General features: G+C 50.7%; 5 protein-coding genes across 5 annotated transcripts; 3 read left to right on the top strand and 2 right to left on the bottom strand.

The window, feature by feature from the left end:
* Positions 1 to 406: 406 nt before the first annotated feature.
* J4E82_005795 (uncharacterized protein) lies at positions 407 to 1,021 on the top strand (the record flags this gene model as incomplete). The annotated part of the gene is made up of 1 exon (XM_051732056.1): positions 407 to 1,021. One exon carries the CDS (start codon positions 407 to 409, stop codon positions 1,019 to 1,021), a length of 615 nt encoding a protein of 204 aa, XP_051588305.1.
* A 911-nt stretch (positions 1,022 to 1,932) lies between these two features.
* Positions 1,933 to 2,724, bottom strand: J4E82_005794 (uncharacterized protein; the record flags this gene model as incomplete). Its single annotated transcript, XM_051732055.1, has 2 exons — positions 1,933 to 2,310; positions 2,440 to 2,724. 2 exons carry the CDS (start codon positions 2,722 to 2,724, stop codon positions 1,933 to 1,935), a joined length of 663 nt encoding a protein of 220 aa, XP_051588304.1.
* Positions 2,725 to 4,763: 2,039 nt separating this feature from the next.
* Positions 4,764 to 7,985, bottom strand: J4E82_005793 (uncharacterized protein; the record flags this gene model as incomplete). The annotated part of the gene is made up of 2 exons (XM_051732054.1): positions 4,764 to 7,910; positions 7,959 to 7,985. 2 exons carry the CDS (start codon positions 7,983 to 7,985, stop codon positions 4,764 to 4,766), a joined length of 3,174 nt encoding a protein of 1,057 aa, XP_051588303.1.
* Positions 7,986 to 8,496: 511 nt separating this feature from the next.
* Positions 8,497 to 13,106, top strand: J4E82_005792 (uncharacterized protein; the record flags this gene model as incomplete). The annotated part of the gene is made up of 2 exons (XM_051732053.1): positions 8,497 to 8,874; positions 8,925 to 13,106. The coding sequence occupies 2 exons, from the start codon at positions 8,497 to 8,499 to the stop codon at positions 13,104 to 13,106; spliced, it is 4,560 nt and encodes a 1,519-aa protein (XP_051588302.1).
* A 1,046-nt stretch (positions 13,107 to 14,152) lies between these two features.
* On the top strand, positions 14,153 to 15,929 carry J4E82_005791 (uncharacterized protein; the record flags this gene model as incomplete). Its single annotated transcript, XM_051732052.1, has 3 exons — positions 14,153 to 14,414; positions 14,475 to 15,050; positions 15,115 to 15,929. 3 exons carry the CDS (start codon positions 14,153 to 14,155, stop codon positions 15,927 to 15,929), a joined length of 1,653 nt encoding a protein of 550 aa, XP_051588301.1.
* Between the last annotated feature and the right edge of the window lie 9 nt (positions 15,930 to 15,938).

Genomic DNA, 15,938 nt, shown 5'->3' with positions numbered 1-15,938 from the left:
GTCTATGTGTACGGAGTGGCAATTATAGCTACGTTAAGAAAATAAACACGTGTTTTGTGTGGGAGTGCTGAGATTTGTGAGTGATCAACATCCCCGGGTGATCAACATCCCGGTCAGCTAGCTTAAGCGGACGCCGCAGCCGGCACTAGCCATGGGTTCGAAGCTAGGAAAGAAGTTATTTTCGGAGATTTACAACGTCATGCACGACATCTGGTGAGTGATGATGGACTACCTCGGCCTTGTTGTGCAATCTCGTATCGTACACACGGACTTGAAAGTGTTGATATATAAAACGACGTAAGGGCTGCCCGAGAAGCCTCATCACACCACTACAAACACATCACACTACAATCAGTATCTCAATACCAAATCCAACAACTCACTCAACCAAACACAACCACCCAACATGAAGTTCACCACCTCCGCCGTCATTGCCTCCACCTTGGCCATTGTCTCTGCTTCGCCCATCGCTACTGCCGACAACTCTACCAACACCGACCCCTTCGCTGCCACCAAACCTTCTGGCAACGATGTCTTCCGCCTGATGTCTCTCCGCACCGGCACCCCTATCCAGTTCGGAAATATCCAAGCCGTAAAGGGAGGTCTCAGCATCAACGCACCAAAGCAAAACTCCTCATGCACAGAGCCAGACGCCAACTACGCCAGCTTCTCGCTCACCGAGGAGGGCGATCTGTACCTCTACACACCCAACCCACCTCTGAGGGCTTACGTTGACCGCTCCGGCATGGGCCAGGGTGTCCTCCAATTCACAATGGGTGTCCAAGGCATCGGCAAGAACCAGGAGCGTGGTCCTTTCAAGATTGACGACGAGTCCAACTTGGTTTTCGCGGCAGCCAACGGCGTTGTTGGGTTCCAGGCTTGCCCGGGTGCGGAGGAGGACGGTTACAGCGTCTGGCTGTCGGGTGTCGACACTCCGGCTGGCATCGAGGGATGCATCCCATTTACTATGAAAGCGCTCAAGGAGGAGACTCCTGTCAAGTGCATCTACAACAACATGTGAACCTAATGGACTACCCACGATAGAAAACGGCCTTCTATAATCTAGTTTCTAATGACATGAATACGAACAAAACGTGTGCTCTTTCGCTATCTGTGTTCTAGTATGATATGTCAACCTTGCTGCAACTTCTTTGTAGCTGTATCGAGACTTTGGCTTGGAAAGCTGATCCTATAAGAAATTAACTTCCTTAGGTGGGTAGGTTTGGTGGAATCAAGGATTGAGACGCGTAAGGATACTTAAAGAGGGCCGTTCATGTTTCACGTAGAGGGCGCACAGACGGTGCAACCTAAAAGCAACTTCGAACGAAGATGCTTGGAGCCGCCCAATGACGTCGCTCTCCACTCCTAATCTCGTACATAGCTTCTAGACCAGTGCAAAGAGCCGATTAAACACCGTATGCACGAATACCTAGGGCATCTGACTCCCTGTCGTTATACGGGAGTGAGATCTTTGTTGAGGCGGGGTTAGCCGTGGCTGGTGCACTTGACTACCAGGAAGCAAGATCTAGAGTAATCCAGAATTGCAATCAGACGGGCTAGACGGATTTTTTTCACCTCAATTCTATCTACGAATGCAAGAAGACATCGATAAGGTGGTGTCGCTGTGCGCGAGATACATCCCTACCTAGGTATGGTTCTGTCGTTAGGTGACACCTGCAGAGACATTAACACTGACTCGGTCAGGTTACCTACAGGCGGCTATCACACACCGTATTCGTCTTATGGGAAGGCATCTCCGTTTTTGGATTCATGGCTGCAGTCTTCATACATAAAAGCTCAATCGTACCATTGTAAGGAGTTGCATGATGATTCTGGAGGTACATAAAGTAGATGTCAAAACGCCTTCCCACCACTCGCCTGTTTATGACACAAAATCAGCGCATTAGAATAACGCGAGCAAGTCTTTGAACGTTAATGTGTCTTGAACGGCCAGGTCGAAGCTTTACTGGACTCGAACGAAGGCAAATCTGTTGCTGCAAGCCGTTGGAACTGACCTCGTGCTTGCTCGATGCCCGGTCGTGCTGTACCAAACGCATCATCTACCGTTGATGCGACCACGACTTCGTATGGTGCCGGTAACCTTCCATTCAACGCGTCCTCCGGCTCCTCCAACCACGTGTATGCGAATTCTGCTAGGAAGGGCACCCAGGTAGCGAGCGCCAGGATCTGTCCAAACGTCCATTCGCTATCTTTGTTATGGGCTCCAGCGCGTGATCGTATCCGGATGCTTAGATAAACGAGCCAAATATTGAAGAACAGCATGGCGACGAACGAGACGAAAAGGATGATCTATGACGTCCATGATGGGAGCCGTACGAATACTGATTGCCGGTGGCGCAGAACTGAAAGAAGAGAGCCTACTACAAAGACAGTGAGACCGATTACCAAAAGAGCGGCGGTCGCCCAGCAAAGATAAACCCAGGGCACGAAGGCCATGTTCACACAAGCCTTCTGACCTATTGGATCACCGCCGATTCGCATACTGTCTTCGGCTGCAGTCATCATAAGCACCAAGATGCCGCGAATCACCAGTACCAGGATAAGTACGTCGATTACTCCCCATAGCATAAGCCTTCCTTTCTGACGCCGAAACGTACCCGGTGTAGCCAGCTGTAGTATAATGACAGGGAAAACTGAATTAAGAGGTACCACAGCACTTAGCACGAATGTCGCAAGAACCGATGTCGACTCTTGTTGCGCCATGGTGATATTGGATGCTAACAGCAAAGCAATCGAGAATACAGCGGACGCAGAGAGAAAGGCCGTAGTCGATAGTCGGATTGCAAGTAGAGTCCGTGAGATGAAGCACTTCCTATCTGTCCTGTTCGGCTTTATTCCAAGACGGATCCTGGCAATCGGGTACAGGTAAATCGAGATGAGTAGCTGTTGCATCAGGTATGTGACTAGCATCTACGCGAGTTAGCTTTATCGACACGAAATCTCTTATGCTAGGTTAAGTCGTACCCCAATCCCAACCATGTCAGGGTTACCTTTCCAACCGACCGCACGGCACAGAGTTTGGACACATGTTTCGTAAGCGTACTCCGCAGCGGTTTGATCAAGCCCACCTCTCCGAGCCCACGCCCAGAACTCGTCCGTCATAGGGGGTTTTTGAATAGAGTTATGTTGCAGATATCCATCAAGGCCTTCGATGATATACTCGTAGATTTTGTGCGGGTCTCTGTAATCGTCGTTGGGCGCGATCATGTCGGTATCCACGACTGGCTGCAAGTACAGCCAGATCGAGACCGCCGACGAGCAATTTGTGAAATTGAAATTGGGCGATCCGAAGTCGAGTAGTGACATGGCATTCATTCTGGCCTATTTTCTTAGGCATGAAACGCTCTTCAAAGGTATCGGATGGGTAATGTCGATACTGTTTCACAAGACAACGCGTTACTTCTTTTCTGAGAAGGAAATGAAACAGCATAGCAAGAGGTCATAGCTAAGCATTTGTACCAAGCAAAGAAGCCTCGTGACTCAGCTGGCCTGTCTGTACATATCGTGCATAACCTCTCGTTCAGCTGTGATGCAAGCCCCAAAACGATAGCCAACCAACGTTGAGCTACGTGAAGGCTGAGCCGCCACCGACGTAAAACCTAACAACTATGGCATCTAGATTTAGATGGAAGCCAAGCCACCGGTGCTATCCGTATTCTTTTTACTCGGTCAAACAAGACATAGAGAAGGCCATGGTGCTGTGAGAAGTATTGCGATACGCTGAAACTCCATGTATTTGCCACCACAGTTGCTCCCATTCAATGAGAAAGAGCATGAAGAATACCAAATTCAGTGGCAATAACACCTACTAAATTTAGATGCTAAGCAAGGCCATTTTGTACCATTTGCCTGATTTATCAAGTGCGTGGCTCGATAAGAAGCAAATTATTGGTCGCCAATCCGCCACGACTCGAGTCAATGGAACTCGCCTCTCCAACCGTTTCCGTCCTGTGGATGCACCTAAGCAGTTTCTTCCTTCTCCTAAAGTTCTTCTGGATGCGAAAACATCTCTCACTCTTGAGCTTTATCTGGCCCCTCCTGCAAGATGTATTTGAGATTAGTATATGACTTATATCAACTTAAGGGCGCGAGGCTGTCGCCAGAGCTCACAGAGCTAGACATAAACACACTTGTCGTTTCAGATTGCTGCAATATTTTCGTAATGGAGTTATTCGGCCAAGCGCAGTGCAAGCTGTAAGGTTAAGACGGCCATCCTTCCAGCACATCCACACCAAACAAACTATTTTGATGCCGAAGCAACCACGATTTTGCCTTCTTCCCTTTACCCGACAAGGGAGGTAGGTCGTCTCCTATGATTTGTTGATTATCGCGATACTGAACGGTACGCAACAAGTAGTGCGAGCAAACATCTCCGCGATAATGATCGAGATGCAACCCACAGTTGCACACTGCAAATCGATTAGCGACCCAAGATTCCAGCGGAAAAAAACTCCATTGATTGACCAGGAGCAAAGATGAAGGAATGGATGGTATATGCTGCAAGCCCGAGGGGCGGACCGGTAAGCGTAGACACTAGTGCTTGAGTTCAAACTACCCAATCGCTATCTAGCCACGACTGTTGTGTGGTCATACAAGAGTCCTTCAACACAGCAGCTTAGTCGCATTGTTGCTGCGGCTCCCCACACGAAGTCTCTGCATCATGAACACTCAGCCCAAACATCGCCATCGTAAGCTTTTAATTGATATTCGAGCGCCAGAACCTTGTATCTTTTCTTTCTGCTTCAGAGTCGAACGAACTGCCAATGTGATTTGCCAGCGGGTATTTTGCTTAGCAGCCCATGTGCCATTTCTGAAACATCCGAACGGGTTTGTTGAACTTTCTCAGTCTGTTTCTGTTTCTTGTATAGTCGTAGCCAGACTGTGTCGGCGTTGCTGCACTCCAGCGCTTCGCGTACGTCGCTTCTCGCCAGTACGGGGTCTAGCATATCCAGTATCTCCTCGAAGCGCTCGTCGCGAACCGTCACATGTTTAGCGATGGCGCATAGCAGCAAGATCAGGCTGTTCCAAATCATGCGTGTAGGTGCATCGACATACAGCTCTGGTCGCGAAAGATCGACACTAGGTTGCGACTCCATGGACAGCCTCGTCATACCAGTTTCGATACCCGTAATCTTTAGTGACGTGAATTTGGAGCTGCTGCCCCTGCCGCGATCGTCATGCTCCTTAGTTCGCTTATAGACTTTTCTGAAGAGATCCCATGCGTCTTCGACCCGTGTCCTCATGAAGTCTCTCGCATGTTCGCACATCAAGGCTATGATGCCTAGCGCATTTGATACTACATATGCTTCCGGATCCTGTAATCGAGGTACCAACACAGGCCAGAGCGTATTAATAAGGGGGAGAAATGAGTTTTCGTGTTTTGCGAGGGCGGGTATGGTAGTGCGAAGAAGAGACAAGAGAGAGTTCCGGAGAGTCGGCGAGGTGGTAGTGAGATAATGTTGTGTGAGCTCGGAGATTTTCAGGAGGATGGCGAAGGTACGAGGCGCAGGAGGGGGAGGCTCTTCAGTCTGAGGTGGAGGTGGATGATCATCTTCCTCGTTTGGATCGTCTGGATTGGTATTTTCCGAGCTCTTGTCTTCCTTCCAGGGTTTTTCTGGGAATGGTATCTTCGCCGCTTGTTTCTCTTCTTCCTCCCGTCTTCGTGTGTCAGCATCTAACCTCTGAATCGCTTTGACTACGTCGTCCATGGTAGCCGTTCTCTTTGGGTGCTTTGTTTCGATATTCTCATCCCCAGCTGTCAACGCGAGTTGTGGCGCCTTGATACCTTCTTCTGCCATGCCTTGAAGTACAGAGAACAGAAGCTCTACGAGTTTGGGATACCCATGGTATCTCTCCAAGGCGTTGAAAATGCTATCCACAAGGTCATCCAAATATGGTAAGAGGGATGGACCGCAGAGTCTCATCATCATGAGTAGAACCTGCGGAGCCTGGGGAGAGACATCGCCATAGGCCAACTTTAAGCCAACAGCGTTGACGATGTAATCAACGTTTGCAATCACGAGCTCCCCTGCGTTGCTATATCCTGAAGCCTCCGCGACAGTATTGAGACAGACTAGAGCATGTTCACGTAGTGCGCTATTCGAGCTTCCAAGATGATGAAGCACTGGATAGAGTACTTCGCTCAACTCAGGGCGGAATTCAGTTCTGTACTGCTTCGCCTGTAGAGCTACAGTCTCCAATGCCAACGCATAAAACTGCCAAGGGTTGTCCGTATTCGAATCTCGCTGGTTGAGTAGTGATAGAGATTGTGAGTACAAGTCATCCAGGACTTCTTCCCTAGGGTTTGGTGTCCCCAAATCCATGAAATCATCGACGGATGGGTTGATCGTTGCTATGTCCCTTACTAAGTTGATTGACAGCCAGAAGCTTGCCAAGCGGACCTCAGTTGGTCCAAGATCAATGGAGCTAGTCAGTCCTTGAGCAACCGTTAGAGCCGAGTTCGATCGCGCGAGCTCCTGAACTAATACTTTAAACTCTGTCATCATGTCGTCCTGGCCTTTATACCGCAGGCTTATTGGAGGGAAAGAGGACGACTTCGTGGAACTCAACGCCAGTGTGCGATCGGTGATCGAGCTTTGGTCGTGTTCGTTTAGCTCTTCTAGGCCTTTTGCATCGGAAAATACAGCAGAAACACCATCTCGTAGACTATCAGTGAGTCGGTCATCCAAGATGGTCGGATCTTGCTCAAATAGTCGAAGCGACACCGAAATTTGGTGTATAATTCGACGGCGGCTACGGTCGTCTTTTGATCGCATTAGCCTAGGTAGCGCTACGATCCAACCGTGCAGGCTTTCCCGTAAAAGATCAGAAAGGGTCTGATCTGCGGACAAGAGTCCTTTTAGTTGACTCTCAATCGTGTCGTCAGAGCCTTCATGTCCCGCCAGATTTATGATGGTTTCGGTAGCCATACTTGTGCAAAGTGATAATGATATACGGCAGTCCTGCACGATGCAAAGACATAGCTTCAAGAGAGCTTGCCGAACCTCTGGCTTATCATGGTCCCTCAGCTTGAATACATTTGCAAGCGCGATCTTGACCTGTGAGGCAGTCGCTTGTAGCCACGAGGTCGATCGCGACGTTGTGGTGATACTCCCCGACTTATCTGATGGAGTTGTCTCGGGTAAGTCCTTGGTTTTCGCATCACTGAGCAGACGAACAAGAAGTGTCGCAAGTACTTCCAAGCTTTGCTCGACAACGCGAAAGCCGGGTCGGTTGCTGCTGCTCGGTGTCAATACCTTTGTCAAGGACGAGACCATCCTAGGTAGAAAGCTGGCGAGAGCATCATCATCATCGATCGCGCTGATGGTGCCCTTGAGCGCACATATAGCCTGGAACTTGACGTTATTCGAGTTGCTATCGGTAAGACTTTCGAGCATGACTAGTACAGCTTCGCCTAGGGCAGGTATATTGGTCGTCGCAGTTATAGCTTTTCGACCCTGCTTCGTGCGCGACGTCTCAGTCATCAGCTCGGACGCACATCTAAGCGCCAATGATTGCAGCTCCTCTGAAGTAGCGGAGATGCCGTTCTCTATGGATGAAGGCTTGGCCAGGAACGTAAAAAGGATGAGGAGTTGCCCTGATAGAGCAGGCTCAAGGCCGCCTCCCCAGCCAGCGGATAGCAAGGTTGAAATGCATTCCAAGCAAAGCTCCAGTGCTCTGACTGGAACCTGTCGAGAGATCCTGAGCACTTGAGATACTGGGACGAAAGCATATTCGGTAAGTTTTGCGTCCAGTAGACCAGGGCTACCAGTTATAGACCGGAGGGTAGTAAGTAGAGTGTTGAGCGCCTGTATCAGCTCCTTCCGAGCGCCTGGGTTTTGTGAGATACTTGCGGTGACTTGTAGCAGTTGTATGCAAGGCTGCTTTAGCTACAGGGGAGATCAGCGAAGGTTGGTAAGTTTAGAAACTCTGCCTACCCGCTGGAAAGTTTGTTGTCTCTCCATCCTGTCTTCGTCTCACGCAATATTTACAACTATGAGCTGATATGGATCGAGTAGGTCGGATACTCGTTTAGATCGTGTGTTCCGGATCTTTCCTGATATGGTTCAAGCGTGCGGGCGCGGTGAATGTATTGGCACTAGCATCGCTGACATGATCAGACCCAGCATCGATACCAATGCGACAAGGCAATCCGGACGTACTTTTTTTTTTCCGGAGTCCCAAGTAAAATTGAGGTGGCGGGTGAAAACAAGCCCAGTGGTGCGGGTGCGATGGTGATGCAGGTGGAGCACGATCCAGGCGGAAGTCAGTCGCGTATCACTGGCTAGCGCGTCACTGCTCAGAAAGTCGCTCCAACATCCCCTCAACACCGTCACGACATTCCCATCACCGCGTCGCTAATCGACTCGACACCCGCGTGCGCCTCCGATCGCTTTCCCACGCGCGCAATCGTAGCGGTAATACATAGCCGCCACACCATCTCCACACGTCACGGCCCACGCGCAGCCACGCGACATGGCACCGCGCAGTAGGCGGAGCGCGGCCGCGGCGACCGAGGTGGTCGAAGAAGAAGAGCAGGAGCTGGAACAGGAGGAAACAGTGCAAGGTGGGCTGAAGAAGCTCAAGTTCAAGCAAACGCTTGTTGGCCGGCCCGGCAAGCAGATTGGCGTGAGCGACCTCTTGACGCGACTCGAGGCGCTGCACGATGAACTGCGGACAATTGATCAGGAAGAGGCGCACAGGGACTCGCTCATGCCCGTCGCAGAGTCGCTGGCCCACCAGAGTCTCTTGCAGCACAAGGACAATGGCGTGCGTGCGCGGATCGTCTGCTGCATTGTCGACATGCTGAAGCTGTTTGCGCCGGATGCGCCCTACCCTGCATCCAAGCTCAAGGTATGATGCATAGCCCAGCACATCATCTACTGCTGCTGACAATGCCATAGGAAATCTTCTCCGTCATCATCCTTAAGCTGCTGCCGCTCCTCGCAGACCCCACCCACCCATACAACAGCCAGCACATGTACATCCTCCGATCGCTCGCCGAATGGAAGAGTATTCTGCTCATCAACGAGATTCCGGGCTCCGATCAGCTCACCGCGGCCCTCTTCACAACCTGCTTCGACGTTTTGTCTGGATCGTCCAAGGGAGAAGAACTGAGCAAGAACATCGAACACAACATGACCGAAATCCTCTCTACCATAATAGACGAAGCACCCGCAGTCACACATGACGTCGTGGATGTCGTTGTAGCGCAGTTCTTGTGGGCAGACCCAATCACACTGGGCTCTTCCACCAAAGGCAAGAAGAATGTGCAGATCGACGCGAAGCAATCTACGCTACGTCGCAAAGAGGCACCACCCGCCTACAATATGGCTAAGAACGTCTGCAATTCTTTTCCAGAGAAGATGGCTCGTCTCATTGGCAACTACTTCAGCTCAGTCATAGTAGACTTCACGAATGCTGGAACCACATACAAAGGCCATTCCAAGGATGACGACGACGACCTCCCTCGCGGCCCCTCCGAGGATGACATCAACGAGGCACACAAAGCACACAGGCTACTGCGTGAGCTGTGGAAGTGCTGTCCCGGTGTGCTCCAGGAGATCATCCCACATCTACAAGATGAGCTTGCTACGGAGAACGTGCAGCTTCGCCAGCTTGCCACTGAAACATTCGGCGACATGATTTCAGGCATTGGCGCAGCTGGTCCACCCCCTCCGCCCGATATGGACCCAGTGGCCTATCCTTCACAGAGTCTATCACGCTCTGACTCAGCCCGACCATTCGACTATCTTACCACACCAGTGTCCATCAACTCGTTTCCAACGCAATACCCTGTAGCATATCACTCGTTTCTTCAGCGCAAGAACGACAAATCCGCCATCATTCGCGCTGCTTGGACTACCGGCATCGGTCGCATACTGATGACATCAGCGGGTGGCATTGGCCTTGATCTTGAAGAAGAACAGAAGTTGCTCAAGTACTTTGGTGAATGCCTGATTGATAGCGACGAGAAGGTGCGTTTAGCGGCCGTCAAAGCAGTTGCACATTTCGAGTTCAACGACATCGTTCGTAAACTCGGCAGCAACGGCGGCATGGCAGAACCAGGGTCCATCCTCTCCAATCTCGCAGACCGCGTAAAGGACAAGAAAAATGTTATTCATTCCGAGTCTATGAGGCTTCTCGGCAAGATATGGGGTGTGGCCTCTGGTGCCATTGCGGAAGGCGATGACAGCATCAAGGCCCTGCTTGGCCCAATCCCATCTCGCATTCTTGAAGCTTGCTACGTGAACGACCCTGAAATCAATGTGCAAGTCGATCTCGCACTTTACGACTCATTGCTTCCGCTTGCGTATCCTCCCATGAAAGCGAAAGCACAGCCAGCTGGAAACTCACAAGTCGTAAAAGACAGCCAAGCAAACGCCGAACAGGGCTATACCGAAGCAGATCTGGACAAGATCCGGACTGAAAGGCAGCTTGTACTTGTGAATGGCTTGGAAGAGAAGGCAAAGAAAGTCTTCTTCGCCAAACAAGGTAACCAGGGCCCTGGTGCCAGGTACATGGAGCACTTCCTGAAGCTGTGTGAAGACTACAACGGTGGTGTTACTGAAAAGGGTGAGAAGGACGTCAAGACAAATCTCGAAGGCCTCATCGCCTACTACGCAAAAACGTTGCCCGATCCGACTCGTGTTAGAGACGACCTGTGGAAATTCGCCAAAGCTCATGACCGCAGAGCGTACACCCTTATACGGTTCTGTATGGATCCAGCGAGTGACTACCGCAGAGTCTTCAGGTCCATTAAAGAGCTTCGGAAGAGGATCGAAGATGGGCCAGGTTCTTCACTGCTCGACACCTTGACCCCATTACTCTACCGCGTGAGCTTACTCTGCTACAACAAGAGTCACGTTCCAGCTGTCATCGAATACACCCGTACTGATGACAAAGGTCTCGGTGCCACTGCTCACGAGCTTCTGAAAGAGATCTCTACCAAGCATCCCAAGGTTTTCTCAACTCACGTGAAGGATCTCTGTAAGACTCTTGAAAGTGAAGCACCCACGGCAACGAGGCCCAACCCTCCTGGTGCGGTTGATGATCTCAAGGCCTGCGCTGCATTTGCAAAGAAATTCCCTACAGACATACCGATGAACAGCAAAGACAGTCGAAAGTTGGTACAGAGCTTCTTGAACTTTGCGTTCTACGGCAGCCCTCCACAGGCAGCAAAGCATGCGATCACTATTATCATGAACAGCGACGACAAGAAGGAAATGCATGCGAAGGAAATACTTACCAAGAGCATCAAAAGCTTCCAATACGATGGTGCTCACTGGCTCACAAAGCTGGCTGCACTCAGTCAACTAGTTCTATTGGCCCAGTCAGGTTGCGAGGATGATATGGATGCCATCGTTGAGATCGCCATCAAGGAAGTTCTGCAGAAACCGCATGCAGCGACGGCCGATGCAGATGCTGAATGGATGGAGGTCCCAGACGACGACATTCAAGGAAGGTCCTGGGCAGTCAAGATCCTCGTCAACCGCTTACGCTCCCTACCATCCGATGCCAACTTCAAGGATGCTGCGGAAGACACATATAAGCTGCTAAATCGCTATGTGAAGAACAATGGCGAGAGCGCAGCGGATGACAGCACTCCAGCAGGACACAAATCGCGCCAGCGTCTTCTTGCCGCTAACTCCCTACTCAAGCTTTCCTGCAACAAGCGCCTCGATCCTTTCTTGAGCCCCGCCGATTTTATACAGCTAGCCCTGGTCACACACGACCCCTGTACGCAAGTGCGCAAGGGCTTCGCTGATAAACTGATGAAGTACCTTGGTCAGGGTCGTTTGCCGCCCCGATTCTACACTATCCTGTTCTTCCTCGCACATGAGCCTGAGAAAACTATCAAAAACAGCACTATGACCTGGATCCGTGCACGTCGCGCCGCCTTTGCTGCACGAAAAGAGACCATACTGGAGACTGTGTTCGCTCGTTTATTGAGTCTACTTGCTCACCACCCAGACTTTGACACAGAAGACGAGACACTGAAACTCATGTCAGAGTATATCTTGTACTACCTGAAATGCGTGGCGACCGAGGAAAACCTGTCACTTATCTTCCACGTGGCTCAGCGCGTCAAGGGTGTTGCGGATGGTATTGCCCCTTCGCGCCAAGCTGACGAGAATCTATATATCTTGTCAGATCTAGCACAGGCTCTCATCCGATCGTGGGAAGAGCAAAACAACTGGACAATGCAATCATGGCCAGGGAAAATGAAGTTGCCCTCCGGTATCTTCCGACCTCTGGAGAGTCACGATCGCGCGCAGGAGATCGCTAAAAAGACATGGATTGGGGAAGATTTGGTTGACGAACTCGAACCCCTTGTGCGGAGAGCTATTCGAAGCAAGAAGCGCAAGGCATCAGATGGTGTAGAGAAGTCGCGCAAGAAGACCAAGGGCGACAGACCGATCAAGGAAAAAAAGGCTAGGACAGAGCGTCCCGTCAAAACACCAAAGAAAAAGAGGAGAGCTGGCGACGATGATGATGCGAGTGACGTTGATGGTGGCGTCGCTCCATCAAGTGGTCCACGGAGAAAGAGCGATCGACGAAGTACTGTGCATAAGAGCTATGTCGAGGTATCGAGTGATGAGGAAGACATCGGAGCCGGTGCTCAAGAGGTCCAGGAAGAGGAAGAGGAAGAGGAAGAGGAAGAAGAAGAGGCTAATACATCAGACGCAGCAGGAGCGGACAAGCCTACTCCTGTTGCTGAAGAAGATGTAGAGATGGATGATGCAGGAGTCGAGGCTGAGAAAGACCAAGAAACTGCTGCTGAACAGTCTGACCTTTCAGATCCAGAGCCATCCCCAGAACCTGAGCCCGAGCCTACACCAGCGAAGAGAGCTACGAGAGGGAGAGCCGCTACTAAGACGAATGGCGCCAAGTCATCACCGGTTGTCCAGAAACGCAAAGCTGCCGAGCCGATCAAGGAAGCCACACCGCCCAAGTCTGTAAAGAGTGCGACCAAAGCCAAGGCGACCAGGGCAAAGGTCAATGGTGCTACAGCGGTCTCCTCGCCTACTCCCGCTACCAACGGTACTCCCATTGTCCGACGCAGTGGTCGCGCTCGTGGCTGAGTCACGAAGTACTCGTCGCTCGCGGCTTTAGGTCTTCTGGATATATCTAGACATCGTGCGTGGAGTCACTACTACACACGATCGGTCAAACTCTCTACATGATACCACGGCCTCGGCCTTCCAAACTTTCTGGCATAAGTGTTAGTTTAGGATTTTGTTTAGCTCGGTGTTCTCGGAAACGGGTGGTTTTTTACCGGAGGTACGTCTATGCTCAGGCCACTCGCGGTGCTTTCCAATTGTTTAGCCTTGTTCCATTTCATTTATGCATTTATTTGCGTTCAAAGTGTACACGGGAGAGCAGCATACTGTCTCGCTTTCATCGTTGCACTCTCCACCCATATCAGAGGATTTTCTACCATGTACGCTAGCGATTCGAAATGAGCGTTTAAGGGCCAGTACTTAGTGTAGGACAAGGAAATATATATGACTGTTAATTCAGCCCTGGTCCACTCGTGCTGATGTGACGGGCTATCGTTCGGTCCAGACCGACACTGACCATGGAAGCGACATTCAGGGTTCTCACCACGCGATCTCCTCCAAATCGCCAGAATGGTTATACTCGCTGCAGGTACGCCTTAGCTCCATAGGGTCGGACCGCTGGAATCTACTTGTACCGAAATAATTCTAACATGTCGACATTCCATGGTTCCCTAGACCCTCTTGGCAACTGCAAACAGTCATGAACCGCATAGTCTTGTAAGGTCATCCTTCTCATAGGCCGGCATCGTCTCCGCGCTATTCACCAACAACGACGGATATGATGGCCATGTATGGAGTACTCATGATGACGAAGATGTCCCATATCGCGATTATGGTGGATGACCCGACTGGATTCCATACACCATGTTTTCCATGATATTCGGCGTATTTGCACAGCAGCCCTTGCGCAATGAACACGCGGTGTTTTTTGCATCCTACAATCTGTATTGCCGGCCATCGCACTTTTCTCTTTAAAGACGGACAACAAGAACGTGGATGGCCTGACAGCATATTCCTGCACCACCACGCCTTTTCTACAACATCATCACACCACCTGCTACTACGCCATGGAGGCTCGCCAGATTGCAGCTGAAGCTGCTGTCTTCGATCAAACAAACCTCCTCCCCCGCAAGAAGCTCCTCGTCGTATTTTCCGCACTCGCATTATCGCATTTCATATGTTTTGTCGACCAGACTGGTATCGGGGTTGCCCTGCCCACAATTGGACGTGATCTAAATGCCGAAGATACGATCAGTTGGGCCGGCACGAGTGCGCTGATAGCGAACACTATATTCCAAGTGCTGTATGGGAGGATGAGTGACTTATTTGGTATGTCCTCTGGCTTTGGCGGGAATGTGAAGGAAGCAAAATAGCTAACAAACAAACTAGGCAGGAAATCTGTCCTCCTCTCAGCACTTGCCCTTCTAACAGTCTCCGACCTCCTTTGTGGTCTCTCGCGCGACGCAACGATGCTGTACGTTTTCCGCGGTCTATCAGGTGTGGCAAACGGCGGGATAGCCTCGCTTTCTGCCATGATCGTCTCCGACATCGTCACCTTGAAAGAGCGCGGGAAGTGGCAAGGCATGATAGGTGCATGTGTAGGACTAGGAAACATATCTGGGCCTTTTATCGCTGCAGCGTTTGTACAAAAGAGTACATGGAGAGGCTTCTTTTGGCTCGTCAGCCCCGTGTCAGCAGCTTGCGGTATGCTCTGTCTTGTTGTTCTGCCTACACCCAAGGAACAACCAAGAGCGGATATGAAGCTAGTATTGAAGAGGATTGACTATGGAGGCATATTCTTCGGAAGTGCAGGGCTGATATTGCTGTTGATTCCTATTGCGGGAGGAGGTGACTACTTCGAGTGGGAATCACCAATGGTTGTTGCCATGTTAACGATTGGAGGATGTTGCATGATAACGTTCGTCTACATTGAGCACCGTGTAGCTATATTGCCTATGATGCCATGTAAGCTCTGGTCGCCCTATTACGAAACACATGCTCTTTGCGAATCATTGCTGATGCTAGACAGTGTCTCTCTTCAGATCCGGCCCCGTTTCCATCATGCTTCTCCAGAATTTCCTCTTTGGCGTGGTGGCCTACTCGCAAACATACTATCTGCCCCTCTTCTTCCAGAACGCACGCCGCCTCTCTCCCGTCATGTCGGCGTCCCCGATGCTGCCACTCACCGCCTCACAAATGATCTCCTCAATTTTATCCGGACAATATATCTCGCGCTTCGAGCGCTACGGCGAAGTGATCTGGCTGGGGTTCTTCCTCTGGACTTTAGGTGTAGGTTTGACATGCATGTTCAACCGCGACATACCCATTTGGGCTATAGTCGTCATACTTTTTGTCCAAGGACTAGGAGTCGGTGCCGTCTTCCAGCCAGTACTTGTTGCACTGCAAGCACATTGCACGAAAGCCCAACGCGCAGTCGTCATCTCAAACCGCAACTTCATACGCAGTCTCGGCGGTGCAGTCGGTCTTGCAATTTCTGCTGCTGCACTGCAAAATTCCTTGCACCGAGCTATGCCGAAAGAATTCCACTTCTTGGCACTTTCTTCATATGATACGCCGGACTTTGCATCACTAGATCCAAAACAAATAGTGCAGATATTGCAAGCGTATGCGACAGCGAGCCGCACCGTATTCATAATGAATGTACCCTTCATGGGACTGTGTTTATTAGGCTGCTTTTTCATCAAGGATAGGGGATTGCAAAGACCAGATGAGGTTATGGAAAAGGTGGAGGTGATAGGAAGGCAGGATAGTGGCAGCGAACTTGTTGAAACGAGTAACGATCAGCAACGGGTGAGTGAACAGGTCATCCCACTTCCACGGTGATATGGCGAC

Source organism: Alternaria postmessia, assembly GCF_024291825.1.
Source record: "Alternaria postmessia strain BMP 2775 chromosome Unknown scaffold_31, whole genome shotgun sequence".
In the NCBI taxonomy this organism is placed as follows: domain Eukaryota; kingdom Fungi; phylum Ascomycota; class Dothideomycetes; order Pleosporales; family Pleosporaceae; genus Alternaria; species Alternaria postmessia.
The sequence above is the reverse complement of the archived record's forward strand: the minus strand, read 5'-3'. Positions and strand labels throughout refer to the sequence as shown.